Source organism: Anopheles maculipalpis, chromosome 3RL (genome assembly GCF_943734695.1).
Source record: "Anopheles maculipalpis chromosome 3RL, idAnoMacuDA_375_x, whole genome shotgun sequence".
Lineage (NCBI taxonomy): Eukaryota > Metazoa > Arthropoda > Insecta > Diptera > Culicidae > Anopheles > Anopheles maculipalpis.
The window spans coordinates 8067546-8080292 of NC_064872.1; the positions used below are offsets into that span (position 1 = coordinate 8067546).

Genomic DNA, 12747 nt, shown 5'->3' on the forward strand with positions numbered 1-12747 from the left:
ATTGATCTGAGGCGCGATTATAACCCCCGTTCTACCATACTTCTTCTTGGAATTCAAATTTTAAATAATAAAATGTTTAAAAAAGGGAAAATATCATGTACACGAACAGGAACCGATTAGCGCCCTATCTATCCTACACGATTGAGAAACGTTTCGAAAATTTCGGTTTCCTCTTTCGGGATAAGATTTTGCTCTATTGCAGCACGTAACGCACGCTGGCAGAGCTGCACGTTATAGTTCAACCGGAAGCTACGATCTTCCGGCTTGAGCAAACCGAGCTGAATGAGAATAAAATCGCGCAAGCTCTTCAACCGTTTGTTCGCCTTCGCAAACTCGAACGCATCCTTGTACAGGGCCAGCGCTACATCGAGCGCCGCCGGTTGGCTTTCGCAGAGCTCCGAACACTTGACGATGGTGAACGCCGTATGCACCAGATAATCGTCCTTCGATAATGCATTCAAATAGTCGCGAAAAGCGGCCACCTTGTCCTTGTCCGGTAGCGATTGGAACATCGTTTCCGAAGGATAGTGTTGCCGGATGAAGGAATCGACCGTATTCGGGAGTGTGGCGTCCAGATCGATTGATACGGTGGATGTGTCGAGGGGTACGGTATCGTTACCGGTTCCATTTGTCTTCATGCTGCGTTCCTTCAGCCGGGCTAGAAGTGCTTCTTCCGCATCATCCTCCTCTCGCTCGTCCGTATCCTCTTCCTCGTCCTCATGGTCAACAGTTTCGTCGTCCTCCTCCTCATCGCTGCCGTCCTCTCCCACATCCTCCTCATCTTCCTCCTCCTCACCTTCCTCATCATCATCATCGTCCTCCTCTTCCTCTTCGTCCCCATCGCCCATATCCTCGTCCAGCTCCAACACACCGTCCCGCTCGTAATCGTGCATCAGTTCCGTCAGCTGAATGCAGCATTCTTCACCGAATTGATTACTGTTTAATACGAGAGATCGGAGCTTGTTCTTGTTTGCGGTAGCATTTACCAACGCAAAGCCACCATCCGGACCGATTTCATTATATCCAAAGTCCATTACCTCCAGCTCTTTATGTGCTTCGTGGAGGGCTTCACCGATCAAAGTCGCTCCTTTGGTTTTTAACAAACAATCACCAAAATTAAGTTCTCTCAGCTCGAGCAGCTCCTGTAGTGCGATCGATAGGGCCGCCGCACCCTTCGGTCCGATCGTGTTGTCGTTCAGGTTAAGAATGCGCAGCTTGGTGTTCTGTTTGAAGGCTTGCGAGAGCGCTGTTATGCCCACGTGATAGATTCCGTTCTGTGGCATTTCAATCTGCTCGAGCGTACCGATCGTGGCGAACGTTTCCGACAAGGCTTTGGCGCCCGCATTTTCTAATCGATTCCTGCCAGCGATGAACACTTTCAGGGCGAGTGGTTTACCTACACGCTTGCTTGCGCTGTGCCCTTCCAATAATGCTTCCGCGAGCATCGTTCCACCTTGGATGCCCAGACCACAATTGTTTAGCTTCAGTTGCTACATTGAAGAGAAGGAGAAAGATAGAGCGAATGTACAATTAACACTGTTACTCAGTGTCGACTGTCCCCAGCCGCCCATTACGTACCTCAAGTGTATAGCATGTTGGACTCTTGAGCAGATCCACCAGCCCAACCATTCCATTCGGACCGAGCGCATTGTCGGAACAATCGAGCACGGTAAGCTGGGCACCGGCCGTGATCATTCCCTGTCCGAGCGCTTTCAGTGCAATCGGGATCTCTTCCTTCATGCGCCCGGTGAACAAATCCTTCCAAAGGGCTTGCTTCAGTTCGGGATGCTTTTCCAGCGCTCGGCCAATCCCTTTCGCTGCCTCCACACCCAACGTGTTTCCTTCCAGGTTCAGAAAACGCATATCCTTGCAAGCATTTATGGCGTCTATTAGCTCTTTGGCTGCAAGAAGAACACACAAAAAAACCATGAATATCACGAACAGCAGAAGAGTAAGGCTGCATTTTGGGAGTGTGAATAAAATCGATCCTCCGGTGCAATTGCGTTTTACCGCCAACCGGCAGGTGTTGCACTTTTTACCTTCTGCTTCCGTTCCCCACTTCGATGCTTTTCCAACCCATTTCACACCGTGCTGATCGAGATCGGAGAGGGCACTGGTAATTGAAGTTAAATTAAACGACGCCATCGTTGGCAAACAAAATTTTATGGACAGTTATTTTCACTCGGTGTGCAAATAAGGGTGTTGTAAAATTATTAATTTCTCTACCAAGGCCGACTGGTCGCTTCTTTTCTCCTCGGTACAAAAACGAGCGGGAGGTTATGTTTACGGTTGTTTGGTTTTTTGTCCGATGCCGCTGCCGTCAAATTTTCTAGCCGTTTGCCGCTTTGGTTGACAGCTGAGAGGGCGTACACCTGTAGGTTGAGTTCTTGACTTTGGATAGAAATGTGTTGAACGTTTTTTTGCATTTTATCGTTCTTTTAACCACCTGTGCGAGTATTTAAGAAGGAAATTAAGTCATTTTCATGTATTTTCTGGTCTTATGACTGACAATATTGTTTGAATCGTTCCGATAGCCCACCAAATGGTTCTTATTTTTGAGGGTCCTGTTTTTGCAAACAGTTCCAACCACCTTCGTGCCATCTCTGTCCGTTGTTTCTCCTCTCGTGGAGGTGGTTGGCAGTGATTTGCTTACTTCATTTTCCTACACCATTCATTTGTTGCATTCCATCGGGGTAGGCGCATTTTCGACAGCTGCTACGGAAAAAGAGGTACAAGCGAGAGAGTTGCAGCCGCCGGAATTAAAACGATCAAGTTACGGAAACGGTTTTCTGCTCATCCCACGGTAAGTAAATACACCTAGAAAAAAAGCACCGCAGTAATTAGTTAAACAAAAAGTCAACAAATCCGTACGGTGAACTTGTACGGCGTACTTGTAGAAGAGGGGTGAAAAATCATCTTCCAACGGTGTACCCCGAAGCGGGCCCGAAAAAAGTACAATGGCTCCGTACGCCCCGTTGGAATGTGAACAATAACGCGCCACGTTTTGTGTTTGGTGATCGTAAGCTTCTACTTCTCTCGGGTTAGCGGAATCCAGTGTGATAACTACAAAAAAAGTAAAAAAAGTAGCCATTCCCTCTCCGTAATCGCCGCTGATCGTCTTGTTGCATCCAGCTGATCATTCGAAGAAAAATCGACGTACGAAACAGCGGTAACAGGTACACACGCCTACATCTTTCTTCGGTTAATTTCTTCTTTTGTTACCGCACGTGGCGCATTCCTTCCCCACCTGCTTCTGCTCCCCGTAGTAAACTAGAGTGCAAGACATATTAGTAGAGAAAAAAGCAGTTCAAAACGAGCAACAGAAGAGAGTTTGGATGCGTTTGATCAAGGAAGGAAAGCAAAGTGAAGAAAACAAGATCCCAAAACGTTTACGCAGGTTTCTCTTCATTCGTTCGCATCATTCGGCCTGTTTGTTTGAGTGTGCGGTATTTGTTGCACTCTAGTTACGCGGCAGCTATGTTTGCTTTTCTCGATTTCATGTTAGCCAGCCAATCAAGCGAAGGAAAAATCTTCCGTGTGGAAGAGGGACAAGATCTCTCCTTCCAAAGCAGAAGAAGGCCCGTGGAAAATGCATCGTCAGTAAACGGAAACTGCGCAAATAACAACACCTCCTCAACCCCGTTTGGTTTTGAATTTTTTGCAGTTGGCCGTTTTTTTTTGTAAGTTCCGTTTTGAGGTGCTGTTACGGCGGCGCGTGTCACGTTCGTCCATTTCTGACTGTATTTTTCTTTTTCCTATTTCCATTTGCAGAGAATCACCATTGCATAGTAGACCGACGGACATTGCACGGTGCACAGAGGATGAATATTAATCGTTACCAGGCGGCAAAAAATCTGCAACCGGCACGTTCGTTACGTACCGTACCGAACCCCGGTCGGAATGCGCTCGGCGACTTTGGCTATCCGCCTCATCTGGTGGACGTGTCGCATCAGTCGCGTGCCGGTCAAGCAGGCCCTTTGCCGAACGGGAATCATCAGCACAGGAATCAGCTGCCGGTACAGTCTCAGCACCAACGATCCAGCAGTCAATCACGCAAACATGATGTGCTACGTACACCGACCGGTGGTCCGGATGGTATGGGTCGATCGAATGGTGGTACCTTTTCGCCCGGGAGTTTAACATTTAACGCCAGCACACTTACGGTCGGTTCGCTGTACGAAGTGACCGTATCGTACGTGCAGAATGGACCGAAACAGTTCATGGTGCAGTTGCGCTCAGCGGAACCGACACTGAAACAAATGATGGGTGCATTGACCCGCGTACCGTTACGATCGATCAATCGAAACTTGCAGCTTGGAATGGCTTGCCTGGCCCGGTACACACCGAATCATACCGTCTATCGGGCACTGATAACGGCCCTCGGACCGGATGGAAACTGTACCGTTTCGTACGTCGATTATGGCCATACGGAAACGGGTGTACATCCGACCAGTTTGTATGAAATTCCGGCTGAATTTTTGCGCTATGAAATCTTTTCCACCCGGTTCGCATTGTCGAACGTACGCCGGCTGGAGGATGTGAATGCGGATGTGGCCGGCATCTTCTCCAGGATGGTGGCTGGAAAGGCGCTGATGCTGAAGGTGACACCGCCGGAAGGAGCTGCGTTTGTATCGTACTGTGAACTGTATGAAAATGGGGAGAATTTATTCGCACGGCTACAAAAACAGTGCCGGGAACAGATTTATAAGTATCCACCACCGGGCATCCTACAGCGTGGAGCCAGCTATCGGGTGGTGATACGGTATATCGAATCGTGTGCCAAGTTTTTCGTCAGCCGAGTGGACAATGTAGCCGTGTTTGATGAAATGATGGACGAGCTGATCGTGCACTGTCAGGGTAGCGCGAGTGTTGTGCCGGGTGTGGTGAACGTAGGCGATGTGTACGCGGTTTCGCTCGATCCGAACGATTTCTATCGGGCGGAAGTCGTTGAAACGGAACCTAAAATTAAGGTGCGACTGATCGATTACGGTAATATCATAACGGCACAAAGGACGCAGCTCAAACGTCTAGCGCCGGCCTTTGTCCTGCAGCGTCCGGAAGCGTTCGAATGTTGTTTGGAAGGATTCGAAGCGTCTACCAGCGGTGAACTCTCTACGTCCCAGCTTGAAATGCTTGCAGAAGGTGCGGATGGAGATCGTAATCCGTTCAAGCTGATCGTTTGTGATGTACGCGATGGTAAAACGATCGTAAATTTGCTGGATGAATCGCAATCGCCCGTACTGAACGTTGCGAAGAAGCTAATGAAGCTAAATGCACCCATAAAGCTGCCGCAAAGCAATAGTCAGCCGAAGCAAACCAACAAACAACGTCTTTCGGGTGGAAATATATCAGCGAATGGTGCTGCTGACCAGCTTTCGTCCAGTGGCGTCTCATCCGGCCATGGAGACTGTATCGATCTGACGAACGATGAATGGAGCTGTGGTCCACCGTTGCCGGGTAATCAAAGTACCGGATACGATCTACAGACGGGTGGTAATGGGGGTCAAACACCTCCTGCGCGGAATAATCGTTCCGGTGGTGCTGGTGGATATGGTCGTGATAGCAACAACAGTAGCCGGGACTCGTCTGCCAGCAACAGTAAGCAAGACGCTAAGCGAAGTGGTGCTGGTGGCCCAACGGCAGGAGGCCGTAATGACATTCCAAGGTTCAACAAGGATCGGTAAGTGAAATATTCTCCCGTCTGTAGTATGTTGTAGTGTTGAACGTTCGGATTCGAACCCAACAAAATAGTTCCGGTTCCTGTTTTTTATCGCTCCGTTCCGATCCTTTCCGATACTTTCATTCCGTTAATTTTTTTTATTTAAAAAAAAAACTCATTCATCCAAACTCATTCCAGAGCCCAAATGCCGTACTACTACGAACATGATGATCGATGTACGGAACCGTACAGCCCTCCAGGCAATAGCGGGTTGGACGGTAACGAAGCAAAACGAAACGAACGAAACAAGATGGAGATTGGACGGGATCATCCAGTCAGCAACACTCCTACGTCTAGTACGGAAAGGTAAGAACTTTGTCCAAGGTGCACCTGCACCGATACACTCTTCGCCTTCCTCTTGGCCTGTTCAGGGTTGAGCAGAAATGGCCAGGATGCCAATCCGTTTTTCAGGAGACTCGGTCTATGGCTGCAGCCATTCACACATGGCTCTGTATCCGATCTCCGACAGGTTTTAATCGGTACTCAAAGTCATTGAGGGACATCGCGTCGGTGATGGTTTTCCACAAGCGCGTTTGCGAAGACCCTATCCACATCAGCTTGCTTCAGCCTAGTGTTGAATCTAGGGGTGGCCTGAACATAATCATAACCGTAACTGACGTAGTAATTTTCCTTTTGATTTCACTCTTCCCTCCCCAGCTACGTACAATCTTCGGATGAATTTATGCCGTACCGTAGTTCCTTCCCGGAGCAGGTAGTAACGCTCAACACCAAACAGCCAGCCGTGCTCTCCTGGTGGTACTCGCCGGAACAGTTCTACGTTCGGTTGCGATCGGAAGAGGACAAATACCACGACATGATGAAGCAGCTGCAGAAGTACTATCGCAACAAAGGCAACCAGCAGCTACACCAGCAACAGCTCCAACAGCAACAGTCCGACGGCAGGACCGCAAAACCACCGTCCACCGGATCGATCGTTGTTGTGCGCCATCCCAAACACAACACGTTCTACCGCGGTCGGGTGCTAAAGTACAACGATTCTGTGCAGAAGTATAAGGTCGAGCTGGTGGACAGCGGTAACAAGCTAGCGCTCGCGGCCAACGATCTGTGGATGGTGGAGCGTCGCTTTACCCGGCACGCACCGATGGCGATCGCCTGTGGTCTGCCGGACGTTCGGATGCGTTGTGAGGTGAAGGAACTGCAGGGTCGCATCGATTCGTATCTTAGCAACGAGCGACAGTTTGAGGCCGTCTTTTTGGAGCGTACCGAAGGCCACAAATACCACTGCAAGGTGGATTCGCTCGGACGCGATCTGAAGGAGCAGCTGCTGGCAGATGCTCTCATCGCACAGGTTTATGTGGGTAAGGAGTGGATTTGTTGCAGTGTTGCTGTGGCTACTGAGTAAGAGTGAGTGAGCAATATAAATCTTTCTAATGAATGATTCTTGTTATGTATTTTAAAGACATCGATCTCACACGCCTTAAGGGACAAACGTTAAAGCTGCAGCTAGTGGAGTTAAAAAGTTTGAACGAATTCCGCGTGAAATTGCTCGGACATCAGGCGATCTTCACCTGCCGGCAGGATGGTTCTGATGCATCCGTTGCTACGGCGGACACGGTGACGAAGATTCGGGAGCAGTGGCTCCATAGGCACTGCCTGGCACAAGTGGTTGATGTATCGAATGATGAAAAGTGAGTGTCTTTGAAAAATGAAAAAATGTACTCTTTCCAATAATTTGCTATAATTTCTGCAGGTTGATACTCTCCCTATTGCTACCGACGCTAACAGGCCAACCGGAGCCAACGATCACCGAAATGCCCGTATTGTTGAGTACCTTCAACGTGTACGTTACACACGTAGAAAGTACGAACTGTCTGTACGTGCAGAATGCTCGCTGGAGCGCAGAAATCACTAAGCTAGCAGACGATCTGTTCGAGTTCTACGAAAAGCAGCAGGAGCTGGTGCCGGTGGCAAATCTCGCTATGAATGAAATGTGTGCGGCCAAATCGCAAGACGATGGCAGTTGGTACAGGGCAAAGATTGTTTCGCTGCAGGACATTGAAAAGATTGAAGTGCTGCTGGTGGATTATGGTTATCGCGAGCAGGTCAAGCACAGCGAACTGAGGGTCCTCGAACCCCAATTTCTTGAGTACAGTGCGTTTGCGCATCGTGTACACTTGCCGATGGCGGCCATTGCGGATGTGGACGAGGAGCGTATTAAGACGGAAATTAGTGAGCTAACCGGTTCGTACGAACTGTCGCTAAAAGTGGTCGAGTTTCGCAATGGGATCTGGATCGTGGACATTACCTCGAACGATTATAGCATCGTGAGTGTGCTGAAGGATCGTCAACTGGTGGCGGATTTGGATTATGAAACTATCCTGAACCAGCGGCAATCTTCGACGCCAACTCCGGGCGGACCAGTACGTCCGTCGATCGAAGATCACGAGGCGAAGCATCAGAAGATAAAGGCAAAGATCTGTCACGTGGACAATCCGAGCCAACTGTTTATTCAGGTGAGTGGTGGATATTACTAGGGGTTAAGTGTTCTCTGGAAATATGTAAAATTAATCGCGATTCGAGACTCAATGTTGGAACCTGGTTATATTTGTTCAGATGAAGTTTTACCAGCGCAAACTGAAGAATGCGATTTGATGATAGAAAGCGGCAACAAATCTGCACAAATTGTTTAATCAAAGTAAACATTGTTGCCAAAATGATGCAAATTTGTATGCAAATCGTGTCAGACATGCGGACCCTTCTCTTATTTGACCCGATGACTCCCAAATGAATCTAATTTTTTTTCCTCTCCCCTATTCACTTCTTTCCGTCTCGTAACAGCTCGAAAGTGATCAGAAAGATCTGAACCAACTGCAGGAAACGCTTCAGATCATTGCCTCTTCCCTGCCGCCGTTGCGTGACTTTTCCGCCGACCGGTACTGTATCGCCCAATATTCTGCCGACGATCTCTGGTACCGGGCGCTCATCATCGATAGTCACGACGATCTGATCATCCAGTTCGTGGACTTCGGCCACACGGATATTGTTACCAGCAACAAGAAGAGCACACTGCGCGACACTAACGACGATCTGATGCGGTGGAAAATATACGCCAAACAGTGCGCCATGCTGATCGAACCGATGGCACCGGAGCGGTTGGTTAGCACCGACGGAGGTAGTGGCAGCAGTACCAAGCAGCAAGGACGCAAGAAAATGACCGCCTGGAAGGAGTTAGCAACAACGATACTGCGCGCACTGGATGAGGTCGAGGTACAGTTTCTGGCCGAAGCGCAAGGTGTACACTACATCAGTGTGCGTAGCAGCGAGAAGGACATTGCGGAGATGTTGGTGGAGAAAAAGTTGGCCACCCGGTTGCTGTACGTACCGTCCGGTCAGCGTTGCTTTACGAGCCACACGGAATCGATCGATGAGTTCTATCTGCAGCTGGAGCGTGATGTAAATCCGCTCGATATGATGGCAAACTATTTGGCGGATGTGAGCAAGTTTCCGGATGTGGAGGAGCCGAAGGTGGGCATGATCTGTTTGGCGGAGTTTGCGGACGATGGACTGTGGTATCGGGTGCAGGTAGTCGGAATATCGAATGAGGGCGAATATGAGGTGTCGTTTTTGGACTATGGCAATGGTGCGACGGTCCAGAAGCTGAAGCAACTAGAACCGAGCATTGCCGAGCTGACGCGGCTTTGCACGAAATGTGCATTGCGGTTGCCGGAAAATGTGAAGAGTTGGTCGGCTGAGGCTCAGGCGAAGTTTGTCGAGCTGACGGCAATGGGTGAGACGGTTTTTACGGTACAGTTGCACAGCCCTGGACCATCTTACGCAACGGTTGAACTGTTCCTGGACGGTCGGAACATTGTCGAGCAATTGGTAGCATTGTGCGAGAAAGGCCCCGTATCGTCGACGGATGTGATGAGTTCGAGCTTTTTCCTTGGTGATGATAATCGGCTCGACGATAGCTACCAGCTGGAGGACGATAAGGTGCACATTAGCCACGTGAACTCGGCGGCCGAATTTTTCATCCAGTTTAACAATAGCTTCGATGCGCTGCGCAACATGGAGGAACTGCTGGCCGCTAAAGCGAAGCACTGCGAACCCATCGCGAAGGCTGACATTCGGAATGGATTGTTCTGCTTGGCACAGCTCGTGCACAATGGGAAGTTTTGCCGGGCACTTGTCCTGTCGGAGGTGCACGGTGGACAGGCCACGTACCATCTTGTGCTGCTGGTGGACTATGGATATCGGGCGGCTGCAACCGATCTACGGAAAATGCCTCCCAGCATTGAGGAGATGTCCCGGCTGGCTAAGAAATGCTGCCTCGAGCATTATCTGCCAACGGACGAAGTTGCGCTTGGCGCTGTACGCTGGAGTCTGCTGCGTAGTCGTCTAACAGAATTGGCCGACTCCGGGAAGGCTGTTTTTACGTTCGAAATAGTCCGTAATGATTGTGATCCGCTCATTATACGACTATTCACACCGGCCGGTGTTAACGTGGAAGATCTGCTAAGGGATGATGGCGCGGCAGCCAGTGGTGACGATACGATCAACAGCCTCGTTGCGGTGTCGCCCAGCAATGCTAGCGGAAGCAATGCAGGAGGAGGAGAAGCGCAACGGCGAGCAAAACCGAAACAGGCATTTTTCCGGGCGCACAGCGATCTAGAATTTTTGGAGAATTGTGAAGCATTGTCTGCAGCACCGATTGTTGAAGACTGATGATGATGATGATGATGATGATAGATCGTGTGTGATACACGATGGGCTTGCTTCGAATATGTGTGCAAAAAAACGACCGTTACCGGAGTTCCTGATCGTTTCGCTTCCTGCTTGAAGTGTGTAATGCTTCAACCAGAAAGAGGACAGCGAAGCTGATGCATATAAAAAGGACGGTAACGATGAAACGAAACATATAATTGCTTAAAGGTTAACACATTATTAAGAAGCATCGAAAACCAGTGCGTACGAGAGAGCAAAGGGGAGAATTGCACTTTAAACATTATTCAGTTGATTTGGTTTTGTTTTTCTGTTGTTCAAATGTTGCGCTAAGTAATTTTTATTCACTAGTTTTCTTCATTTTTTTACTCTTCTTTTTTGTTGTTGAAACGCGCTAAACAGACTCGAACGAATTTAATTTTCAATAGCGCACCCATCCCATGATTTCATAGAACAATTAACTTACAATACAATAAACTTGTTGTTTATCGCATTATTTCATTTATCTTTTGTCTACACATACTCCCATACACTTATGTACTGTACTAGTCGAACTTACAAACTTACGTGATTAGGAATCATCATTAGGGGCAAAATCGTGCTAAAAAAAGTGCACCCCTTGAAAAAATAGGTTGCAGTAACACATAACTTATATTAATTGTATAAATCGGCACAGAAGAGAAAGAAAGAGAGGGTGCATTGCAACAAGAGTTGTCAAGAACTGAATGATACGAAAAAAAAGTGCCTTCCAAAAATCTTCCATCCAGTAGCTGTCCCACAAGGCAACTAAGAACAACTGCCAGGACTCAAGAATCTGCATCAATTAGCCTCAAATGCTCATCAAGTGCCTTATACAGGATCGTCTTACAGATACAATTGAATTCAGTGTCACCAGAGAAGCTCTACTTGAGGTTTCATCAATTACAAGATCAGACTTTAATTCTGTCCTGGGCTCAGACTAAACTTTTGGCATGAAAATGGAGAATTCGGACCGAAAAGATAGGAAATGCTGCGTTAAACGCACTTGGAGCGAAAGCGAAAATTGTTAATCAATAGATCGTTAATAATTATTATACTCAGCACAACACTGTTGTTACTAAAATTTGTAATGAAAAAGAACAAAAAAAAACCGAAAATAAAGTTATGTTATGAAAATGTTATTCATTATTTTGAATTTTCATTCACTTCTAGTCTTTCTGGGGGTTCCATTGTTTCACATAAAAATTTGTGGACCTGCAATATCTCCGCTGCGGTCTACGGGGAAACTTTAAAAATACAATATGGATTAGATTAGACACCCGTACTGTGTCATTCGCATAACAAGACAATCCATCTGGGGAATATTGAGTTTGGATTTGGTTTGGAAGATAAACGTAGAAATGACGACTTGCGAGCAAACTTCTTTCAGACGTTTCGGTAGGAAGTCTTTCTCTGGTTTACTCTCTCTGGCTGGCAATTGGGACGCATTGTTTTTGTTCCTCAACCGACCGATAACTTCTCAGAGTTCCCTCTTTTTCTTGGATGATATAGAAAGCAGATAAAATTTCTCAAATTTCTTCAGAATCCCAGAAGCATTGTTTTTGCTACTATGTAGTTTGTATAGTTTGGATGAATGTATTCGTTCCGCATTCACCACAATTACTTTACAACATCAAGGGATCGTTATAAAATCATTCTCTTAGGAGAGAGTTTTGTGATTCTGTACATTATTTGAACTGTGGATATTAGAGAAGTTCGGATTCTCCCCTGTCGACCAAGGACATGTAACAGAGCGTATTTATTCTTGATGACTTTAGAAGTGTTTCGATGTAGTTCGGTTAAGGGTGTGTTACTTTATTTACAATAGACCGTCTCCGCGCCCGTAGCTATATTATCCTGAGGTCTGGTATAATTTTATTTACCTAACATTTTCCTACCTTTTTTTCTGAGCTTTACATGTGTGCGCGCCTAATATCATATAACCGTGGAGAGTATGGAGAGTTGTTGAGTTGAGTTTTTTTTTTCGTTTTTTCATAATGTTGACAAAAAAAGGAGTAAATGGAAAGAAAAAACACAATGAGTATATTGTCACACACGAAAAAAAAGTTGAATATTGTAAAACAAAGTATATTAGCTTGTCTAAATGGACACTGTACCTAGCTAGTATTGCTTGCGTCCCTTTGAAGCTTTCTCGGCCGTTTTGATTGATTGATTTTTGTTGTTGTAATGTGTTGATAAAATAATACAAAACATTACAGGCGCATAAACAAACATTAAAAAATAAACACAAACCGCTCTAAGCTTATTGATGCCAATAATATGATCTCGCCAAGTCCTCCTTAAGTCTCTCTACACGCGAATACGCC

At 47.1% G+C, this 12747-nt stretch overlaps 2 protein-coding genes across 2 annotated transcripts in view; one reads left to right on the forward strand and one right to left on the reverse strand.

The window, feature by feature from the left end:
- The window catches only part of LOC126565775 (maternal protein tudor), a 77479-nt gene extending 67074 nt beyond the window's left edge, over nucleotides 1-10405 (forward strand). Inside the window, exons 2-7 of the mRNA XM_050222982.1 lie at nucleotides 3821-5680; nucleotides 5858-6025; nucleotides 6377-7038; nucleotides 7140-7368; nucleotides 7431-8193; nucleotides 8519-10405. Of these exons, the coding sequence (XP_050078939.1) occupies nucleotides 3822-5680; nucleotides 5858-6025; nucleotides 6377-7038; nucleotides 7140-7368; nucleotides 7431-8193; nucleotides 8519-10405 (5568 nt within the window). The 5' untranslated portion in view covers nucleotide 3821. The remainder of the gene's footprint in view (nucleotides 1-3820; nucleotides 5681-5857; nucleotides 6026-6376; nucleotides 7039-7139; nucleotides 7369-7430; nucleotides 8194-8518) is intronic.
- On the reverse strand, nucleotides 129-2153 carry LOC126564383 (ran GTPase-activating protein). The gene is made up of 3 exons (XM_050221414.1): nucleotides 2040-2153; nucleotides 1579-1901; nucleotides 129-1490 (listed from the first exon to the last, which is right to left on the reverse strand). The coding sequence occupies exons 1-3, from the start codon at nucleotides 2143-2145 to the stop codon at nucleotides 129-131; spliced, it is 1791 nt and encodes a 596-aa protein (XP_050077371.1). The 5' UTR covers nucleotides 2146-2153.
- Nucleotides 10406-12747: the final 2342 nt, after the last annotated feature.

Bases quoted from the DNA above. Each gene is read 5' to 3' on its own strand.
- LOC126564383 (XM_050221414.1), bottom strand. From the start codon at position 2,145: ATGGCGTCGTTTAATTTAACTTCAATTACCAGTGCCCTCTCCGATCTC. The intron at 1,902-2,039 runs GTAAAAAGTGCA...TTCTTCTTGCAG, and splicing joins GTGGGGAACGGAAGCAGAAG to CCAAAGAGCTAATAGACGCC. The intron at 1,491-1,578 runs GTACGTAATGGG...TCTTCAATGTAG, and splicing joins CAACATGCTATACACTTGAG to CAACTGAAGCTAAACAATTG.